The sequence below is a fragment of the Chaetodon auriga genome, chromosome 3 (assembly GCF_051107435.1).
Source record: "Chaetodon auriga isolate fChaAug3 chromosome 3, fChaAug3.hap1, whole genome shotgun sequence".
NCBI classification, from domain to species: Eukaryota; Metazoa; Chordata; class Actinopteri; order Chaetodontiformes; family Chaetodontidae; genus Chaetodon; species Chaetodon auriga.
In genome coordinates, this window is record NC_135076.1 from 875,268 (window position 1) to 896,438 (window position 21,171).

The window sequence follows — 21,171 nt, forward strand, 5'->3', positions numbered from 1 at the left end:
ACCTACCCAGAGGGGGGAGGGGGGAGCAGCTGTATGTATCCTATGCATAATAAGCACCTATTTCCTTTCCTCTTCACCCTCTACACGTCAGACTTCAGACACCACCAACAACTGTCACATCCAGAAGTTCTCTAGATGATACAACCATCATTGGACACGTATCACAAGGTAACGAACTGGAATATAGGGAGGTCACAAACTTTGTAGACTGGTGTGGACTGAACCACTTACACATACATGCCACCGAGACAAAGGAGATGGTAACTGATTTCCGAAGGACGGTACCACAGACTACACTAGTGAACATCCAGGGCTTGGACGTTGAGATCGTGGGGCATTACAAATACCTGGGTGTTGACCTCAGTAACAAACTGGACTGGACAAATAGTACAGATGCCCTGTACAGGGTGGGCCAAAGTTGTCTGCACCTGCTAAGAAGACTGAGATCCTTTGGATTATGTAGGACACTGATGAAAACAATTTATGACTCTGTATATGACGTATTAGGGCCATGATAAGAAAAATCCAAGATTTCGATAAGAAAGTTGTAATTTTATGAGAATAAAGTCATATTTTTATAAGAGTTAAGGTGAAACATTAGGACAATAAAGTCATACTTCTTTTCGCTGTTATTTTAGAAGAGAGATATCAGAAGAGCAGTCAAAATGAGGGTTGTGGAGAACTTTGTGAAGTTGTAATATCCTTTTCTCATAAAATTCTCGAAAAATCAGACCTTTATTCTCATAACATTATGACTTTTTTCTCATAGAATTACGACTTTATTCTCATAATATTCTGACTTTATTCTCATAGTATTCCAACTTTTTTTTAGAATAATAGTACACCTTTATTCTTGAAGTCTAAAAAAACAAATAAATAAATAAATAAATAAAAATTCTGCTCAATGTGGCCCTAAAACTCATAGCATCTGCAGTTTTCTATGCAATGGTCTGCTGGACCTGTGGAAGCTCTGAGAGGGACAAAAAAAGACTGAACAAACTGATCAGTAGAGTCATCCCAACAGCTGTCATGTTCATTTAATGTAGCACTGTGCTGATGCTGTTTTCGAATTCTACATCATAAATCCACTTTTGTTTTGCACTACTGTTATCAATGCTAATACATGCTCACATTATCCATTTCATCTGGTGCGATATCATTACATCTTGTGTAATCTCTAACTTGTATACTTTTTCCCAACTGTGAAATAACATTATTTATTATCCATATTGGCAACAGTATATTTATATACTGTATATTTTGTGCATCCAGTCTCGTGAAATTCAGTGTCTTTCTATGCAACTGTATTTCTCAGTTGCAATACAACATATGACATTAGTATTTTTTCTCATAAAAATATTGGCAATAGTACTTTTATGGGCAGTAGAATTTTATGGCATTTGGTATTTTTTATGGAAAATTTATGGAAAATGTAAAAAGTTCATGCTACAGTGATATTATATCATGAAAGTAGGGCATTTAAGTAAACGCATGCAATGGTGATTACCTCATCTCAAACAATTTATTGAAACAAAAGCCAACAACAGTGGTGGGTATACCACAACAAAAAATGTCAACGTCTCAATAACTTGTCATGTGCCCTTGAGCATCAATTACAGCTTGACAACTATGTCTCATGCTGTTCACAAGTCGACTTATTGTCTACTGAGGCATGGCATCCCACCTTTCTTGAAGGACGGCCCTCAGATCATTGAGGTTCTGGGGTACAAAGTTACGAGCCTCTACACAGCGACTCAGCTGATCCAATAGGTTTTCTATGGGATTCAGGTCTGGAGAAAAAGCAGACCACTCAATTTGAGTTACCCTAGTCTCCAGTAGCCTTTCCCTAATGATGCGACCTTGATGAGCTGGAGCATTGCCGTCCATGAAGAAGTGGTCAGGGACTGTCCTCTGCAGTGTGGGGGCACCATTCCTCTTCACCCTCTACACAGCAGACTTTTCACACCTGTCACCCACTTGCCACCTGCAGAAGTTCTCTGTCGGCCTCATCACAGATGGGGACGACAGGTCATACAGAGGACTCATCCAGGATTTTGTGGACTGGTGCCAGCAGAACCACCTCCAGATTAACGCGGGTAAAACCAAGGAGCTGGTTGTGGACTTTCGTCGGCGCCCGCACTCTTCACCAACACCAGTGAACATCCAGGGAAGGGACATTGAGATGGCGACATCTTATAAGTACCTGGGTGTTCATCTGAACAATAAATTGGACTGGACTCATAACACCACTGCACTTTACAAAAAAGGACAGAGCAGACTCTATCTGCTCAGGAGGCTGAGGTCTTTTGGGGTGCGTGGGGCACTCCTAAAGACCTTCTATGACTCTGTTGTGGCCTCTGCCATTTTCTATGGTGTAGTCTGCTGGGGGAGCAGCATCACTACAGCTGACAGGAAGAGGCTGGGCAAACTTATCAAGAAGGCCAGCTCTGTCCTGGGATGCCCTCTGGAACTGGTGGAGGAGGTGGGGGGGAGGAGGATGACAGCCAAGCTGTCCTCCATGACAGACAATGACTCCCACCCCCTCCAAAACACACTCACTGCACTGAGGAGCTCCATCAGTGACAGGATGCTACATCCAAAGTGTGTGAAAGAGCGGTATCGCAGGTCATTCCTCCCTGCAGCTGTCAGACTGTACAATAAAAGCTGCTCTAAGTAATCAGTGCAATAGTCTGGACAATAAGCTGTGCAATAAAAACATGTACATAACAGTCTGTAAATACGATCTACAATTTCTTACAATTTCTTTTTTTTTTACAATTTCTTTCTTTTTATTTTTATTTAAATCCTCACTCTTTTGTACATACTGTTTTTGTTTCTAATCTGCATGCACTTCTTATATTAATCTTTACTGATGCTGCTGTATTCTGGAATTCCCCTCGCGGGACAAATAAAGGAATATTGATCTTGATCTTGAAATTAGGCCTGTGTTGTTCATGCAGGGGTATGACTGGATTAATGATGTTATTCAGGTAGTATAGGCTTGTCACCGTACCATTCACAAGTGTAGGGCAGTTCTGTATTGACTAGACACACTGCCCACACTGTAACACCACCATTTCTGCTTGGCGTGAATTGACTTTCATCAGAGAACAGCACCGAGGCCCACTGATCTCTCGTCCAGCGTAAATGCTCCCTGGCCCATGAAAGACAATGATGCCATCGCCTGGTGGTGTGGTCAGGTACCCTTGCAGGTCATCTAGCACGCAGACCACGCTAATGTGAACAGTTTCAAATGGTCTGACATGACGCTTGGGTGCTTCTCACCTCCCTTAAATGGCCTGGAGTTGAGTGGCATTCATTAACTGGTTCCACGGGGCAATGTTCACAATGAAGCAGTCAGTGTGGGATCTGGCCAAAGGATGTCCACTTCTATGCCTTTCTGTGACTCTTCCAGTCTCTCTGTTGCAACCTGCTGATGACAAGCTGTGACACTCTAAGCTCAGTGGCCACTTTCCTCTGAGAACATCCTGTTTGAAGACTTGCAATGGTGAGGTACTATTGATCAACTGTAGAGTCATCTTGGTCTCATGATGTCAAAATGTGAACAGCATGATGACGAGGGCTGTTTAAATACCAATTCTAATTGAAACAGGAAATTTATTGGTCGATTCATGGATCAAACAGCTGTTGTGAACTTAGCCATTCAGCTCCTTATTAGAGAACAGCAAGTTGTGCAAAAAGTACCGAAACATTGAACAGTTGAATATTTGCATACAGAAGTTTAGAGGTCACATTATAGGTCAGCCTAATCATTTTCTGATGACAGCATTTTAGATTCCCACCTTGAGCTTGTCTAAGGGAAATGGCTGGTGTGAATGTGCTCTTCTTAAAAAAATATGCTTCTTTGATTAAAAACTCAAAAAGGTGTAAATAAAACTTAAAAAGGTACACATTAACTCTCAACATGACGTCACCAACTTCTCTCTTAGCAACTTACCCTGCTTTTTGTGTCAAAATTCTTTAATCTAAAATTTTAAGAAGTCTTTAAGATAGGACTGGCATGCCTATTCAGGTGGGTAGGGGCAAGTTTTAGCTGTTTTGTCAACACAGCCCAAACTCCATTAAAGCTTAACAGATTTTACAAAGGAGCTCCAGCTTGTCTTTACGCGCACACACACATTTCCAGGAGAGAGAAATGCTGATAGAAGTCAGACTTGAAGAAACATGTGACAGTGTAAACAAACAGTGTACCACTTGTGAATTGCAGTGCAACATGTGGGTATTTCAAGTATGTTAAATTGTAATTAAAAACAAGAAAGCACATCCTCACACAGAACAGTCAAGGTGGAATTTGTTATTAAGGGATAAACATACATGCTGCATATGGACCTAATGACTGCTGACAAATCAGCAAAAGCAAAGCAGAAGATTGACCATTAGTCTAGATTTTGTAGTAAAGCAAACTTTTATTAAGTGACAGATCAGTCCTTCTTGGCAGCAGCCTTCCTCATGGCAGCCAGTACATTGCTCAGCTCCTCTCTCTTTCTCTTGGCCCGAATGTGAGTGCCAATCTGGAGAAGAAACACCAACATTAGATTGAATCGCTTCAGTGCTATCTAAACATAGCTCCCTTTCTTAGGTTTGGGGTCAGTTTAATGCATCATATTCGTCAATGATATGTTAAACCTGGTACAGTCTCATACAGTGACACCACTCACCATATCTGTGAGGGCCAGTTGAATAAAGCTATACATACAAGTGTACAACTCTGTACATAGAAAGGCAGAACTATATACACTAGATTTAAAAAGCTACTTAAAACTTACAGAGAAAAATTCACAGCAACATTTGCACAAGTCTGTTTTAGACTGGCAGAATTTATGGGTAATTAATTCGAAATTATGGTGGCTGTCTGGCAGTTCTGACTTACACAAGCACTTTTAAGGGCACCAACAGAGAAAATAAACTCACTCTCTTCTTGATAAACTTGAGGGCTCTCTTGTCCTTTGACACTTTCAGCAGCTCCATGGCTCGCCTTTCATATGGAGCAAAACCACACACTTCACGGATCATGTCCCGAACAAACTTGCTGTGTTTGGTCAGACGCTGCAGAGAAATGACAAGGTACATTAAGACAAATTAAAAAGGTATGTAGTTTAAATTTTCAGATTTTTCTTATCACAAGTAAAACTGGGCAACAAGACTGAAGACCAGTGTTTCTGCTTTCACTCTACATAGCTAACACAGTAAAGTTCCAAGCTGACAGCTACAGCTTTGATAATTTTACCACAGTGCTCTGTAGTTCATTTTAGCTTAATCAACACTCCTGTAGACCACTGTCACCTTGAAAATGGATTACAGTTTAAGAGGAAAACATGTCTGATCTATAGATCAAAGAAAAGTTTGTATCTTCCAACAGTGTCAGCCAGATAGACTGACAGTTGTCTTATGGCAGATGCATGCTTTCAAAATAGCTAGTAAGAACACACAAAACCAGAAAGCTGTGGCACTGAATCAGCAGGACTGACAACCCCTGGTTGCTCCAAACTACTTGTCACTTAAGAGACGCAATGTAAACAAGCCTTTGGGCTTCATTGTGTTATTATCCTTTTGAAAATTTCTTGCTGAATGTTGTCCAATAAAGTTTTTAATCAAAGAAAAGCAGATACTCACCCCACGCCGGCGGCTGTGCTTGGGAGCAGTTACGTTTTTGGTGACTGGATGACCTTTGTTAAGGCCAACAGCCATGGGATAGCGAATAGCCATATCTGTACAAAACCACAAACAAGCAAAGTGCAAACAACAACAATTTTAAATAAGCAGTTTGGCCACACAGTAATTTGAGATGTCACATACACTGTCATTTGACAGCACTGCAATATAACTTCTGAAGGTACTGAAGAATAATGGAAAAGAACAACCGCTGTTAGGGTACTTCTTTTAATGAATGCATCAAAATAAAACCCACAAAAATATTACTCTACCGACCAATCCTGCAATATGAATTTTTCATGTTAACAATAGTCATAGAACACTTTAATAAAGCATTAAGTGACCTACCACCGATTACTAAAAATGATTACGCTACCAAATTAGATTATGCCCGTGTCCACCAGAAAACCCGGACGAACGTACGGCCATTCTAGATACTTTTTATCCGCCATGGACGCTTGCTGACAGTATTCAACCTCCACACAAGTTTTGATTTAATCTTTCCCAGTCTCGACAGAAGAATGTGGTATGCGATTGAAAGCAATAACTCGTAAGGATCTCAGGGCCAAAGTGTTTGGTGCAGTGTGCTGAACGAACAGAACCAGAAATGCTGGTTGGTCACTGACGCGACAACAAATTTTGTTTAATCGTGGTCTTACAATACTGTACAGTAATATAAAATGAAGACAATAAACCAAATTTAATTCAATTTATTCGCTTATAATCGATGGATGGCGGAGATTATTGATGGATTTTAACTGATACTTGTCAAGATAGAAGTCCTACCTCCTATCTGCGATGGCGGTCTAGCCGGAAAGACTGTTGGCTGTGCGACACGGTGTAATGAAAGGTTTAACCCGGAAGACATTTCTGCGACGTCGGCAGAGCAGTGCCCCTACCGGGCTGGATGAGGTACTGTTATTTAATTTTGGTCCTAAGTACCAACGCTGTTGAAACCAGCGCCGTTGAAAAGTATTTGAATAAGATAAGATACGACTATTCTATAAATGGGTGAGTATGGTTCATGGTGGAGGGAAGGCTAGAGGTGTAGAGGCTCGTAACGCTGTACCCCAGAACCTCAATGACCTGAGGGCTGCCCTTTAAGAAGAGTGGGATGCCATGCCTCAGCAGACAATAAGTTGACTTGACATTGTTGTCAAGCTGTAATTGATGCTCAAGGGCACGTGACAAGTTATTGAGACATTGACATCTTTTGTTGTGGTGTACCCACTGTTGTTGGCTTTTGTTTGAATTGTGTGAATTTCCCTTGGAGATGAATAAAGTATCTATCTATCTATCTATCTATCTATCTATCTATCTATCTATCTATCTATCTAATTGTTTGAGATGAGGAAATCACCATTGCATGCTTCTACTTAAATGTCCTACTTTCATGATACAATATCACTGTAGTGTGAATTTTTTATATTTTCCATAAATTTTACCTGAAAGCCTTATTTTTTGTGTGTAGTGTATATATATATACTACACACAAATATACTATATATACTATATACTATATAATAATTGTTTATTTAGTGACCCTTTGCCTTCAAACCAGCATCAATTCTTATACGTACGCTTGCACACATTTTTTGAAGGACTTGAGCTGGTAGGTTGTTTAATCCTGACAAATTCTCCAACTCCATTTGCAGAAATGCTACAGCCCCAAACTTGCAAGGAACCTCCACCATGCAGACACTCATTATTGTACCGCTCTCCATCCCTTCGGCGAACTAACTGCCTTTGTGCATAGTTGAGTTGCTTGGCCTTGTCTGACTGTACCGTTGGCCTGTACATGGATGATGTGATCATGACTCTATAGGGTGTAAGGACATCCCTCTCTCCCCTTCTTGGATCTGATAAACAATTTTGGACTTCTGTCTGGGTTTATAAGGTGACATGTGTTTCCCCCGGTCACTTTTTTCTGTATCTGCAAATGAGAAATTTTAGCAGTTGGCAGCCTCTACCTCTCTTTTGATATGATGCTCAAACAACACAACTTTTATGACCTTATGACAAGAACCCCTACTTCTAAACATTTAATTTCACAGTTGTTTGGTCTTTTTTCTTTGGCAACCCCTTCTCTCCATATTAAAGAGGCATGGATTAAGGAGAATGGTGAGGAGGCAAGTTACAGGCAAAAGGATTAGATTGGATCAAAGCATCGGCTGCACTTTTCCAAGGCCAAACTGAAAAGAATCTTTCCATCTGCTACCTGTGATAAGTGTAAGTCAGCTGATGGGACTCTAAGTCATTTTTTCTGGTCTTGACCCGAGCTCAAGAGTTTCTGGGATGACATTTTTCATTTGGACAGTAACATAAAATGGACAGCCAATCCCTGACACTCTCTTTGAGGTGCTGGGTTTTTCCAATTACTTTGACTCTTTCCCCAGCATAACAGCAAGCTCTCAGGATCTCTTTGAATTTTAGTTTTCTGGCCTTCATCTTGGCCTTTCCTCAATACTTGGTTTTGGCTCCATGGATTCTATTTCTGACCCTCATTCTACCTGTGCACATTTTAGTCATTGAATGAACTGATGTGCATTTCTGCACCGTTTCTGTGAGATGGCTATATGTTTGTTTTGTTTGGATTTATTCAAATCTGTTATGTCTATTTGTTTGATTTTGTTTTCTTTATTGTTGGCAGTTGTTACTCAGGAGGTAGAGTGGTTGTCCACTTATCAGAGGGTTGGTGGTTCGATCCCTGGCCTCAGCATGTCGAAGTATTCTTGGTCAAGACACTAAACCCAATATGCCCGGCCATCAGTGTGTGTGTGAATGGTTAAAGTCTACAGCCTACGGCCTCCTTACCACCGGTAAATGGTAAATGTGTTTGTATAGTGATTTTTTTCTAGTCTGACCACTCAAAGCGCTTCCAAAACACAAGTTTGCATTCACCCTTTCGTGCACACATTTGCAGCATCTAAGCCACCTGCTCATTATGAGTGTTTCCCATTTAAACACACTCACAAACAGGGGTAATTTTTGGGGTCTATCTACTGAGCCACAGCCACTCTAGGTTCTTAGGTTGCCACCATGACAGTCACCTATGACCTTCTGTCCACAAATCCTAACAGCAACCTTCACAATGGAGGCTTTGCACATTTGCACATGTCCCACTTGGATTCCATGTCTCAAACCTCTCCCAGGATGCATGAGAAAATTTTCCAGAGATGGGAGTTGATAACATGGATGCATCATCACTACATGTTTAGGTTTATCTGATCTGTCCTGCACCCTCCCCTGCCATCTGATCCAGCCACCACCAGGTGGTGATCAGATAACAGTTTTGCTCCTCTCTTCACCCAAGTGGCCAAAACATAGGACAAAAATCCAACAACAATGAACTATTCAGGGACAGATCAGGCAGGCTGTTCCTGCTCCTTTCAGGTTTCTCCATCCTTGCCCACATGAGTGTTGAAGTCACCCCCAGCAGAACTACTGAGTCCCATGGCAGAGTCACCACCAAGTAACTCAAAGAAGACTGGGTGCTTTAGAGCTGTTACCCTGCAGAACTCCCTGCTGCTGTCCACCACAGCACGGCACCTGTTTACATACCGTGTTGCACATGTTTTTATGGTTTCATAGAAATTACTTGCACTACCTGCACCTACCTCAACTGTTTATTCCTCATGCCAATTGCACTACTTGTGTGTATTTTATTATTATTATTATTATTATTATTATTACTATTTGCACTTCTGGTTAGATGCTAAACTGCATTTTGTTGTCTCTGTGTTGTACTCTGACGATGACAATAAAGTTGAATCTAATCAAATCTAATCTAAACTGTTTTTCAATGCCAAAGCACAAACAGTGAGAGCCTTAGCTTGCAGTTGCACAGAGGCAGCTCTCTCATTCCCTGGGGAAAACAACACACTCAGCCAATGGCTCATGAGTTTCCCTATACCAAGCCAGTGACTCTCACAACTCCAGAAAAGTATAGAGTCCCGTTCCTCTCCAGGGGTAAAGGCTGTGTGCCTGTGTGGACCATCAAAAGGGAGTCAGTGGATGTTCAGTTGGCTAGAGAATAAACGCCGTAGCTCATCAAGAGATGAGTTTTGATTACCAGCAGTTGAGGATAGTGATGGGGATTAGCGCTTATGTTCACCATAAAGCTTTGTCCTTGAGCTGTAAATCAGCATTCCCCTGTGCTCCCAGTACAGGGGATGAAACAGGTTGTTTCAGATGCAGTAGTCTGTTACACAAGTGTGTACAATATTTTCACTGTAATGGTCAAACACTATCACTCCATGAAGCGTCCCACCAGTGTGTTCTTAACTACTGAATATGTAAAATAAATGTTACTCAGAGTCGTAATCCATGATTTTCTGTTTATTGTTAGGTAGAAAGAAATAATATGAGCTTCACTGTGCACAGATGTAGTTAATAAGATAACATTTCATTAACCAGAAGAGGTAATTGCGACAATTAATGGTGATATTGATATCACATGAAAGACAAGGCCTTTACCTTATGATCCATGTAAAAGTAATTACTATACACAAAATGTGTGGCTTTGTGCTACTTAATGCTTTGTGTTTTCCAGGTGGCTGCAAGACTGCAAGGGCTTCATTAGCTTTGAAGCCGAAAAAGCCTAGTTGGCAGGAGTCAGATTGTTAAAAAAAACAAAAAACAAAAACATTTGTTAAGATGATGTGAGGTCTTGAATGATATCTTTTTTCATTCCATAGAATTAGGAGATACTTGTAAAAGTAGTAGTGTAAAGTAAAAGTAGTAATATATTTACACAGTTCAGTTGGGATGAGTTTTACAGATTTGCATATCTTAAAGGGAACTGAACTTAGGAAACTGTCACTTAACATGTCTGTTTATTAAGGTACAATGTCATCATTTCATCTACTGGCTAGCAGGGTCAACTGGAGTGCTTGCAAATGTATTTGAACATGGTACGTTATATGGCCAAAAGTAAATTGACTCTCTAGTAGACGCTGTATAATTTTGGTAAGCCCCATGATTTCGGATTTATATGTCTAACTGTCACATGTGACTTGAAAATTCAGTTGTCCATAGACTTTGATACATGCTTCAGTCTGGTAAACAATTTGCTTAATGACGCTTAACAAACCTTACTGAGTAGCCATCACATATTATTTAAGGTACACGCTGTTTGGTCATCTCCAAATTTGCTGAAAATTTGCAAATTGGACAAAGTTGCACATCAATGCAACAAATAACATAAACTGTCACAGAAAATATACATTAATATTAGACAGGGTAGTTAGAAGTAAGGTTCAAGTTATACAACCTTAGGAGTTACAATGACGTGGGCACTAAATCAAAACTTTAAAAGGCGTTTTAAATAAATCAAGACAGTTGATTTTATTGTTTTAAAGGGGTGATGGGAAAGGTTTTTTTTTTTTTTTTTTAAATGAATAAAAGACACTTTCAGCTTTTGTTGTCACATGACTTCCTAGATAAAGATGACTGTTGTGGTCCATAATAGTGATTGTCATCTGTCATCTTATCTACAGAGACATGCCACAGTCAGACCCCTCTCTTTGAGTCACTCACTATGCTGCATACTACTACTGCTGCTACTGCCATATAACACTAATGTTGTATATGGCATATACTATATTATCATATTACTAAGTATATTATACTGTTATTTAATATTTTTAGTTTTAGAAATTGTTGACAGTCCATTTCCTTCAGAAATAATTTTTTTTTTAATGATAAAATGAGAGAAAATGTGCTTTTAAAGCAGCGCCCACGCCAGCCTTAATCAGACTTCAGTGTGCGGCGTTGCCCCTGGTGACGCGTCTCTATCCTTTTTAGTCCCACCCATGCTACTCATTCTCAATCTGTGATTGGTTGTTAGCCGTTAGCCTGTGTCTTTCACTGGCTAAACTAATTGTCTGTTAGTTAGCTGGGTATATTAAGCTGATTGCATTATCGGATCAGATTTAACCTGCAGTCCAACAGTATACGGTTAAGTACACCGAGTTTATGCTATTTTAATTCAACCAGTGTTGGTAGCTAACTAGTTAAGCTAACATTAACAGCAGCTTTGTTATTTCAACGGATCTTGTGTTCTCTGTAACGTTAAGGAACGAAAACAGACGATTTCTGAAATGTCTTCAGACGAAGACAGGGCCAAGGAGATTTTGAAGGGCTTCAAACTGTATCCTTTTTGCTATGGAGGCGGGTATGTGATGTGCGAAGGTTTGACCCATGGTAATATGCTAACTACTTGTCCTGTCTATTGCTAGACAGCGCCATCGAACATTAGCAAGATGGTAGTAACATCGTGACTGTAGTTGGGTTAGGGTTTGTGGTACAGTAAGGTTAGCAGCTGTGGCTAACCTGTCATTTTCGCCTGTTAGCTGATGTTTTTCGATGTGACAGAAGGAAATGTTTCTTTTGTTACGAACTTAGCTAGGCCTGTCAGCCAAAATGAGTGGCCTAGCCCTGGCTACCTTGCCTGGCTAACTGTTAAGTGCGATTGGTCCGACAGCTGTAACGTTAAATACCCCATAACATTAGCTATAGCAGCGGTGTCCTGCGATGGAGGTAGCGTTAATGTTAAAATTGACGCAGGCTGTTGCAAATTGATCTTTTTAAAGCTTTTACTCACAATTAGTAAGCTCTTAGCTGAAAGTTAAAAGTAGAAATGTTCCAAGCGTTATGTACCGGTAACTTTCCTAATTTGCTTTACGTTGTGATGGCTACATTGCTACATACTGGGAGTTGTGAAATCCAGGTGCGTCGTTTTATTGTATGGAAATCATACTACTGTTTAAAGATCATAACTGTGTATTCTGAATGTGTTATCCTGTCACTTGTGCTTTATAAATACTTCCTACCAATTTCCATTCAATTAAACTTGCAATGTTGTGTTTGTATGATATGCCTCCGTAAGTCGCCAGGACGCCCTGACACTTGTTGGTTTCTTCCTCTTTACGTTATTACTGATGCAACAATCATTTGTTTTCATAGCACTTTGACGTGTCTGGTTGTGTTTGACTTACAATTAGGGTAAAATCATCAACAAAATTGAAAGTAAATTGTTCCACGAGTTTCTTTGTTTCATTAGTCCGAAAGGAAACATATAAGGAAATGTGATGCCATATTTTTGCACATTGTTGAATTTACATTTTAAACTGTTACCGGTGTGTTCATGGTCGGATAAACCAATATGACAAAACATGTACTCTGGTGGTGTTCATTAAGGGCTTTCCAAACATCAGTTGCCAGCTCAATATACTACTCAGCTCTGACTTGCCAGCTGCTTTTACACATATTTTTTATATTTAAATTTGTAGGTGGTGGGGAAAAAATAAAACTTTTGATTTTGTTAAAATCTATTTCAATACCTACAGTTTTTCACTACTTAAATGTTTACAATCTTTGTGCTTTGGAGAAAATGACTAGAGAAAAAATGCCTTGCAGTTATATCCATTAGCCATCTGTTAATGCTGGGCACTGACTTTTCACTGCCACCTTGTCATTCCTGCTTGTCAGTGTATTTGTTAAAAAGCAGGTCATTAAGCTTGGTTGTCCCTGCATTGACAACCAAATGCCTCAGTTTTCATGGCATTGGAATGCTCATATTCTCTATTTAAGTGATGCGGCCTCTGTTTACCAAAAGCATCTTTAGGTGAAGTTTATCATAGTCCCACTGTAAGGTGATGGTCTGGGTCCATCTTAGCCTTAAGATGCTTTTGTGAAACGGTGCTCTGGTGGGTCTTCATGACAGTGGCCCCTATACTGTTGTTGTCAGTTGTCATCTTGCTGTTTAATGATGCAAAATGACTTGATGTTCTGAGTAAAGCAGTTGTGTTACCCTGCTCTGACTGTGGCATGTCTCTACCCTGACCCATTCATATTTACTGTTTATATTGTACATATCAGATCTATACTGTATACACTATATTCACATCATACCTCCAGCTGTTTATTCACTATATAACTTACTATTAGCTTTACTTTTACTTACACATACACTATACTTATACCTGAAATACCTACTCTAACTGCTGCTCATGTGCAAACTGTTCATACTGTATATATATATATGCCATATCTATCCTTTATTGTTTATTTTTATATCACCTCAATACATACATACATACATACATACATACATACTCTGCACTTTACTGCTTTTTGCACTTCTGGTTAGATACCAAACTGTATTTTGCTGTCTCAGTACTTGCACTAGTAGTGGTGAAACTAAAAATGAAAGTAAATCAATTTAATCAAATTTAAGTCAAAATGGAAAAATGCATCATAAAATTTCAAAGAGGCAGGTGTAAGCTGAAACTTATTTTGCAACTTATAACGCCATAGCGCCAGCCCTTCTAGCCATCAGAATATATGGTAAAGTAGAGACTAGGCTTGTCTCTCTGCACAATAATACAAAGGTGTGCTATCCAAAAAGTAAACAGCAGAATTTACAACCAAGATTTCTGAAATAAATCCTACTCTATACAACAAACACTGTCATTGTTCAAAATGGTGAATTGTCAGAGTTTGCATCAGAAACCCTGCCTATCAGTGAATCAATTGCCTGGAGATCCCACGTTCCACACCTTGGACAGTGGTTGTGACATACTGAATCCCAAATGATACTTTCCACATCTGACAGGCCGCATGGTTCTACAAGGATCTGCATGACCTATATTGTAACTGTATATGACCAGTTTACATCCGTCTAGTTTGGCAAAGTTTGTTATATTTCATGTCCCCTTCTGCTACTGTAAGTCCCATGTCTGCCAAGTGCCATCCAAATAGAAAGAATCCAAATACAGTAGCCTAAACATAAGATGCTTCTCAGACTTTTCTGACATTTTACTCAACAAAGTTCTGCCAATAATGCTAGAACTTGTTGAAACAAGCTCCAAGGACATACCCTTCACTGGGTATGTCCTCTGGATTAGAGGTGGTTTTATGTACACACAATATTTAATTATGCTTTTGAAAAAATATACTTACAAATATGTTGCAATGTTATTTTGGTTTATTAGCTGTAGGTCAAAGGCAAAATACAAATTTCCAATTGCATTGCTATTTTAATTGATAATCCGTGTAAAAACAGACTCTGTATTACTCTTACAAAGATTTGTTGTTTAGCTGCTTAATTAACCATTCACAGGAAAATAATGAATGGCATTTATTTATTAATCATCTATTAGGCGAAAACACCAAACATTTCATATAACTGTAAAATGAATACTCGTCCCAAACAAACGACACTGTGGTGATGTGGTATGAATTGAAAACGTACATATATCTGTTAAATAGGTGTGCTGGGGCTGTTGTTATATTGTGTAGCGTTTATGGTTGGGAAGCTTCCTGTTCTTTGAGCCATTAATGAATCTTTAAAAATAAATGCAGACAAAACAGTGACAGCAACTTTTCACTGGGGGCTCGTTACCTGTGTGTGTGTGTGTGTGTGTGTGCGTGCGTGCGTGCGTGTTCGTGTGTGTTCGTTCGTTCTGACAGATTTATGCAGGCCCCCTGGTGGTTTACAAATACACAAATGGCAGCCATGCCTGAGGAGGCTATGGTATGATACTGTTGGAGCTTAAATCAATTGCTGTACACGATTTTTTTTTGTTTAGTTTGTGAAGAAGTTATTTGAGAAAGAATGTGTGAACATTTTATGTGGCTGATGTTTTTCCTTCCCAAAGCTGAACAACTTGCCCACTTCTTTTGTTGGTGTCACTACAATTATGGATGTCCTGCTAAAATGATACATGTGCTCTCTTTCTCCCTCTCTCTTACTCTCTCTCTCTCTCTCTTTTATTGTGTTTATTGATTTTTTTTTTTTACAGTGGCAGGTTAAACTGCCCCTTAAACACCTAAACTGCCACTTAAACTTTAAATTAAACTAGCCCGTAACCTGTTGAAAGACCATCAGTGAGAAAGACGTTTAGTGTGGCCTGGATTATTCTGGAAGGTGTGGAGGAAGATCAGTTAGATGTAGGGGATTTAGTTAGACTTGAGAGGATTAGAGAAACCATTCAACTCAGCACACCTATTAGAAAGCCAGAGGAAGATATGGGGTATGGTGGAGGTGGTGGAGCTCCACTGTCAGTGGGATCTGACCTGTAAGGGTGTCTGAAGGCCAGTACAGCATAGACATGGATTAATACGTGATGAGTGTTTAATGATAATAATAATATGACAATTTAGATTCCCCTAAATGCAATTTAAAAAAATAAATGTTGGCTTTTATTTATATGATTATTGGTAATTATACCTGTCCCATACTGGGGGCTTTCATATAAATATTGTAAGAAGAAGAAATGAAATTAAATAAAATATAAAGATTTAAAACTACAAAAATATTTTACTTGTTTGAGATAAAAATGAAAACCCACATACAAGACATTTTTCAGAGACATTTACTGAGGTAAGAGCATATTTATTCCTGTCGACTTTGATGCAGATGGAAAAACAAAGTCTTGCAGGAAGACAAATTTCAGTTTGCTGTGTCTATTAGTAATCCCTATGCATCTGTATTTTAACAGTATGCAAACATGACAAGTAAGAGTCCTGGATCTTTACAGTCTGTGAGTTTTGAGGCAGTTGATGGTGGTTGTAAGGTGGGATGAAGGGCTTCACAGATGGTAGGGCTGAATGTGTGTGACACTAAGTAGTATCTGAATGTGACAGGATGCTAAGTGGACAGTCTTCTAGATCAAGGGCTGTGATATCCAAAGATAAAATTTACCTTTCTCAACATCAGTTGAGTAAAGCACTTTGGGTCAACTGTTGTGCATTTAAATGTGGCATAGAAATTAAATGACTTGACTATCAGTGTGCACTGCTGTTTGCCACAGTGTCTTCATTCTGACACTAGCAGTCATCAAAGTCAAACATTTTCTCAATGCTACTTGTGCTTTAATGGATTTATGTTGTTGCTTGGGGGTCAACCTACAAACAGTTCCTCTGTAGAATTGTACTTGCTTAAATGAGGCAATACATGGTAAAAAAAAAAAAGGCATAGCCTGATCATTACTACAGTACTACATATCCCTAGCCATTGGCCCAAAACCAATATTGAATTTCAAAACTGACCAAAACCTAAACACAAAGTTTAGTTAGCAGAAACTATAGTGACAACTATACTAACGCACAAGATTGAAAAATGAAAATGAATCAATTTGACATGACACAGGATACAGTCCTTTACATGACTATTTTCCACTCCTAGAGCAGCCATCTCTCCTTGCCATGAAGTACATTACACACCTTTGGGCTAAAACAGTTAAAGTGGTCAGTTTAAGTTGTCATCCTCTCTGTTTTGTGCATGAACAGTCGTTCCTTAAATTCTGTATATTTTGCTCAAAATTTTCCTTTCCTGGTTTCCCTAGTTAGAATGCTATGTGCATGTAAATAAATCAGAAGTAGTAATTTTATGCATGCTGATGCACTGGTGCCCCTACAAACTTTTGGTAAATATGGCCCCATGTGTGTTGTTGGAATGACAATGAAGACACAGCATGAGAAGCTGTAATAAACAGTGGATTCAGTGACTAGGTCCTCACAGACTCTGTGATTGGCAGTTGTATTGTTGTTATAGTGAGTGTGGAGGTCAGGAGCAGCTGACCAACTGACAGACTGAAGGGACAGTTAGCAGCCAGCATCAACTACTAATCTGTCTTTTTAGTTGGTTTTTAGTCCTTCTAAACATAGCTCTGTCTCATAGATAACTGTCAGTGAGGTGTCTAAAATTGTATATAGATTTGATTACAAGATACACTACTTGCATTCAACAGTACAGTAGTGTCTAAAAAAACGTGATAATTTAAAGAACTTGTCACTAGTCATCAAGTACTTTAAGTAAGAGCTCCAACGAAACAAATCTTTAAAATGTTGTATTGGATATAATGTGAGCAGCTAAGATGTACCATTGTCATAGCTGGTAGTCTTAGTCGTTAAAATGTCATTATTGACTGAATTTCTGTTTTAACCCAGCTCCCTGTTAACTATTATGTTAGGAATTGGTGGAGATGGAGGTACTGGATGACCTTTGATACAGGGAAATAACTGGATGGAAAGGTTGCACTTGTTTTCCTCATTAACTTATAAACTACCTGTGCTGATTTGTTAAAATTTGCCAAAAAATATCACCCAATAAGTGAACTGATTGGCCACCTCCTAATTGGTATAGGAATATGGTAATATCACAGTATGTTGTCATGTGATAGCTACTTTTTAACTGTATTTGACATGTAAATGATGGAAAATGTGAGACTCATTTTGGAAGTTTGTTTCTGTTCTGTCTTAGCTGGTTATAAACTGTGTTCAAAGTGAAAATGTTTTATAATGTAATGGATTTTCATATTTTGCTGCACAGATATCAATGTATTATAGCTGACTGTCCTGCAAAATGTCCAGTATTACAGAATCACTTGTTGTGAGTACGTAGTGATGCCATTGTTGCCCTCATGGGCAGCATATTGTTATAGTACTGGTTGTGAGTTAACCTTTGATTGGCAGCCCTAATCTCTATCCTTTCCCTGTTAACCTGAACAGAGATTCTTACCCTGCTTACTTCTTCCATCTGAATGACTGTGAGATGATTAATACTCCACCACAGCCTCATCCCTGATCCTGAGTCATCTGTTTTAAGTATTTGTTTATCCAGACAATGTCTAGTCAATGCATTCCTCAGATATTGAAATGTGCAATAAGCAGTTGTTCATAATGCTTTTTCAGTACATATTCTATTGAGGATATTGAGGGTCAATATCTGACTAGAAGCAGTTTACAGGAGAAATAAAAGCAGCTGTCCAGATTGGATATGATGAAATTTGTTCATTTAATATTAACCCTTATAATGTCAGGTGATGGATATTGCAGATTGATAGCACACATGTGGTAGCACACAGATGTTATTAAAAGATTGTTATGCCTGTGTTAAAGGCAGTTCATTTTTCATTCAGTTCTTTCTGTATATTGTTTAGTTTAGTGTTGTTGTCACTTAACTTTTTCCTGGCAGAAACTGGATGAATCTTCGAGATGCAGAGACGGGCAAAGTGCTGTGGCAGGGAACTGAGGATCTCTCTGTACCAGGAGTAGAACATGAAGGTACACAGAACTTAAAGTTAGACATGCAATATATGTGTTGTAGCAGAAAAAGGTAAACGATTTGTGAAAGATTATTTTCACTATTTTGGTGATGACTTTCAACATGTCAGGTAATGTGTGTTTGTCAGCTACATTGCTGAGATCTGTGGATGTGAGCAAAGACACAGCTTTACAGTGAAGTACAGGGGGCGTCCATACAAGTAATTGGATTTATACGTGACCAGTGTTGGGATCTGGTCAGAGCAGATATTGAGGATAGTTATTTGATACCAATAACTACATTGATATCAAAAAAATTATTGATATGAATTAATAATAATGGGGAACCACTTTGAGATCAGGGACCAATAACCAACTGTGGATACAGTCTCAATAAAAGGGTCTGTTCGCTTAAAATGCCAGTTTTTAAAATATAATTTTACATTTGTCAGATAAACAGTGAAGGGTTGAATCTGAGCTCTGAACCTCACAAGCAGCTGTCACCACAGTACATATGCACAAATAATTACAGACAATTGCTCTTTAAATGTACAATAGCGTTTATTTAACTTCAGCAACACTGATCAACAATCAGTAGTCCTTCAATCAGTAAACATTTGTTGTCCAACTAGAACTACAGCAAAGGTAGCCATAACACAAGCAACTACACTAGCAAACGTTAAGGCAACAAGCAAGTGTGTTGCACATTTGAATACGTGTGTATATGTTCAAATGTGCGTGCGTGCATGTGTGAGGAGGGGAGGAAGGAGAGAGAAAGATGCCGAATGTGATCGCACCATTGGCTGTGTCACACAAGGTTCAACACTGCAAAGCTTGACAAAGAGGTAGGTGAAGTACAATGGAAGAAGATGTCAGCAAGCAAAGCTGAGTTATGCTAACACTATCTCCACATTTAAGGTGTGTTCATGAGTGAACGCCTGTAAAGGCACATGGATGAGTGAGTGAGTGAGTGAGTGAGAGAGAGGCACTCAAAGCCGAGGGGATCCTAATTGCTGCAACCACACAGTAGATACAGTAACAGTAACCGTCTCTATCAGAAACCCATCCTACAAACTCAGCTCAGAGTTCATCTTTTAACTGATAATGTGCAGCTTACTGCAGTGGCAGAAACCTAACACAAAGTAAAGCAAGAGTTGTCTTGAGTTCTGTATCTGGCTTAGTGTTTACATGTGGGCCTTTGATTAGGCCCTTTTTTGTTTCAAATACAAGCGAGATATAAAAGATAAAAATCTAAAACAAAAGTTGAATGTGAAATATACAGTTGTTATCATTTGAAGGCAAATTATATAATAAAATTTTGTATGCACTCAAGCACAAATATGCCAGGCAATACAAAGGATTCACAGGGTACAAAATGCCAGATAAGGATGAGGATATGGTCATGCACATACATAGTTTTACAATGCATTTTACACTTGGAGTACATGCACATATTTTTTGCATCCAAATCAATGGATTGTATAATTGAGTAAAACTGGTTATGTCTGGCTGCTTTTTCTTATGTTGACTGAATCATGAACTAAAGTGGGGTTCTTCGTCCTGAGTTCTTTATGACATACCTGCCAACATTGGGATTTGGAAATAAGGGAAAATATCTGGCACCCTATCCTGGGCCATCTCATCACCCTTACCATATACCCCTTCCATTTAGACAAGGGGAGACAGTGAAACACCACAATAAAATCACCACTAGGCAAGCACTTGCTTTAAAATTCAGAGCAACAAGGATTGACTTAACTAGTTCCTACAACAAATGACTACAATTAGGTGGTCAGAATCAGATACCTAGTTGAAAGTGAAATGCTGTGAACATCCCTGCATTATACAAATGAAAACACAAAAGGGCACATAAATTCGGCACTTAGTGTATTTATGTATTACTTGAAGGCTATGTACACATCATTTACACATCGTGCTTCAATTGTGATTTGGAGAAAGGCTACTGGCAAGTGAGACAGTGGGTAGGATAGGGTGCTTATGAAAATGGATGAGAGAGGCACCATCTGATATCGCTGTGTTGGTGTTGTTCCTACAACATCATAATTGTGTTGCTCCAGCACCATCATTGTAACTGACCAATCACACTGTTTTGATGTCTAAGCTTTGCGACTTGGGAAAAAGAGTGGACAATTATGCACATGGGAGAAGTTAGCCTTTCCAACATATGGTTAATGTTGCGAAATGATCTGTTTTAACCCAAACCATGATCTTTTCCTCAACCTAACTAACTAGTTTTGTTGCCTAAACCTAACCAAACTGTGACAGAAAATTGAAAATAAAAACAGAAAAAACAGAAACTGAAAATAATGAACTAAGTCACTTTTTATGTCCGGAGAAAACAGGCTCTGATGTCATCATTTTATTTCATTATTATAAATTAATTGTAGTGTTTTGAACTAGGTGGACCCAAATGCGACATGCAGTCTC

The 21,171-nt window shown here is 39.0% G+C and overlaps 2 protein-coding genes across 2 annotated transcripts in view; one reads left to right on the forward strand and one right to left on the reverse strand.

Annotated features, from left to right (window-relative positions):
• Positions 1–4,300: 4,300 nt before the first annotated feature.
• rpl36 (ribosomal protein L36) lies at positions 4,301–6,516 on the reverse strand. The gene is made up of 4 exons (XM_076727310.1): positions 6,460–6,516; positions 5,635–5,729; positions 4,933–5,067; positions 4,301–4,532 (listed from the first exon to the last, which is right to left on the reverse strand). Exons 2-4 carry the CDS (start codon positions 5,725–5,727, stop codon positions 4,443–4,445), a joined length of 318 nt encoding a protein of 105 aa, XP_076583425.1. The 5' UTR covers positions 5,728–5,729; positions 6,460–6,516; the 3' UTR covers positions 4,301–4,442.
• Positions 6,517–11,501: 4,985 nt separating this feature from the next.
• Positions 11,502–21,171, forward strand: part of pde6d (phosphodiesterase 6D, cGMP-specific, rod, delta) — a 28,389-nt gene continuing 18,719 nt past the window's right edge. Inside the window, exons 1-2 of the mRNA XM_076727309.1 lie at positions 11,502–11,824; positions 18,656–18,744. Of these exons, the coding sequence (XP_076583424.1) occupies positions 11,775–11,824; positions 18,656–18,744 (139 nt within the window). The 5' untranslated portion in view covers positions 11,502–11,774. The remainder of the gene's footprint in view (positions 11,825–18,655; positions 18,745–21,171) is intronic.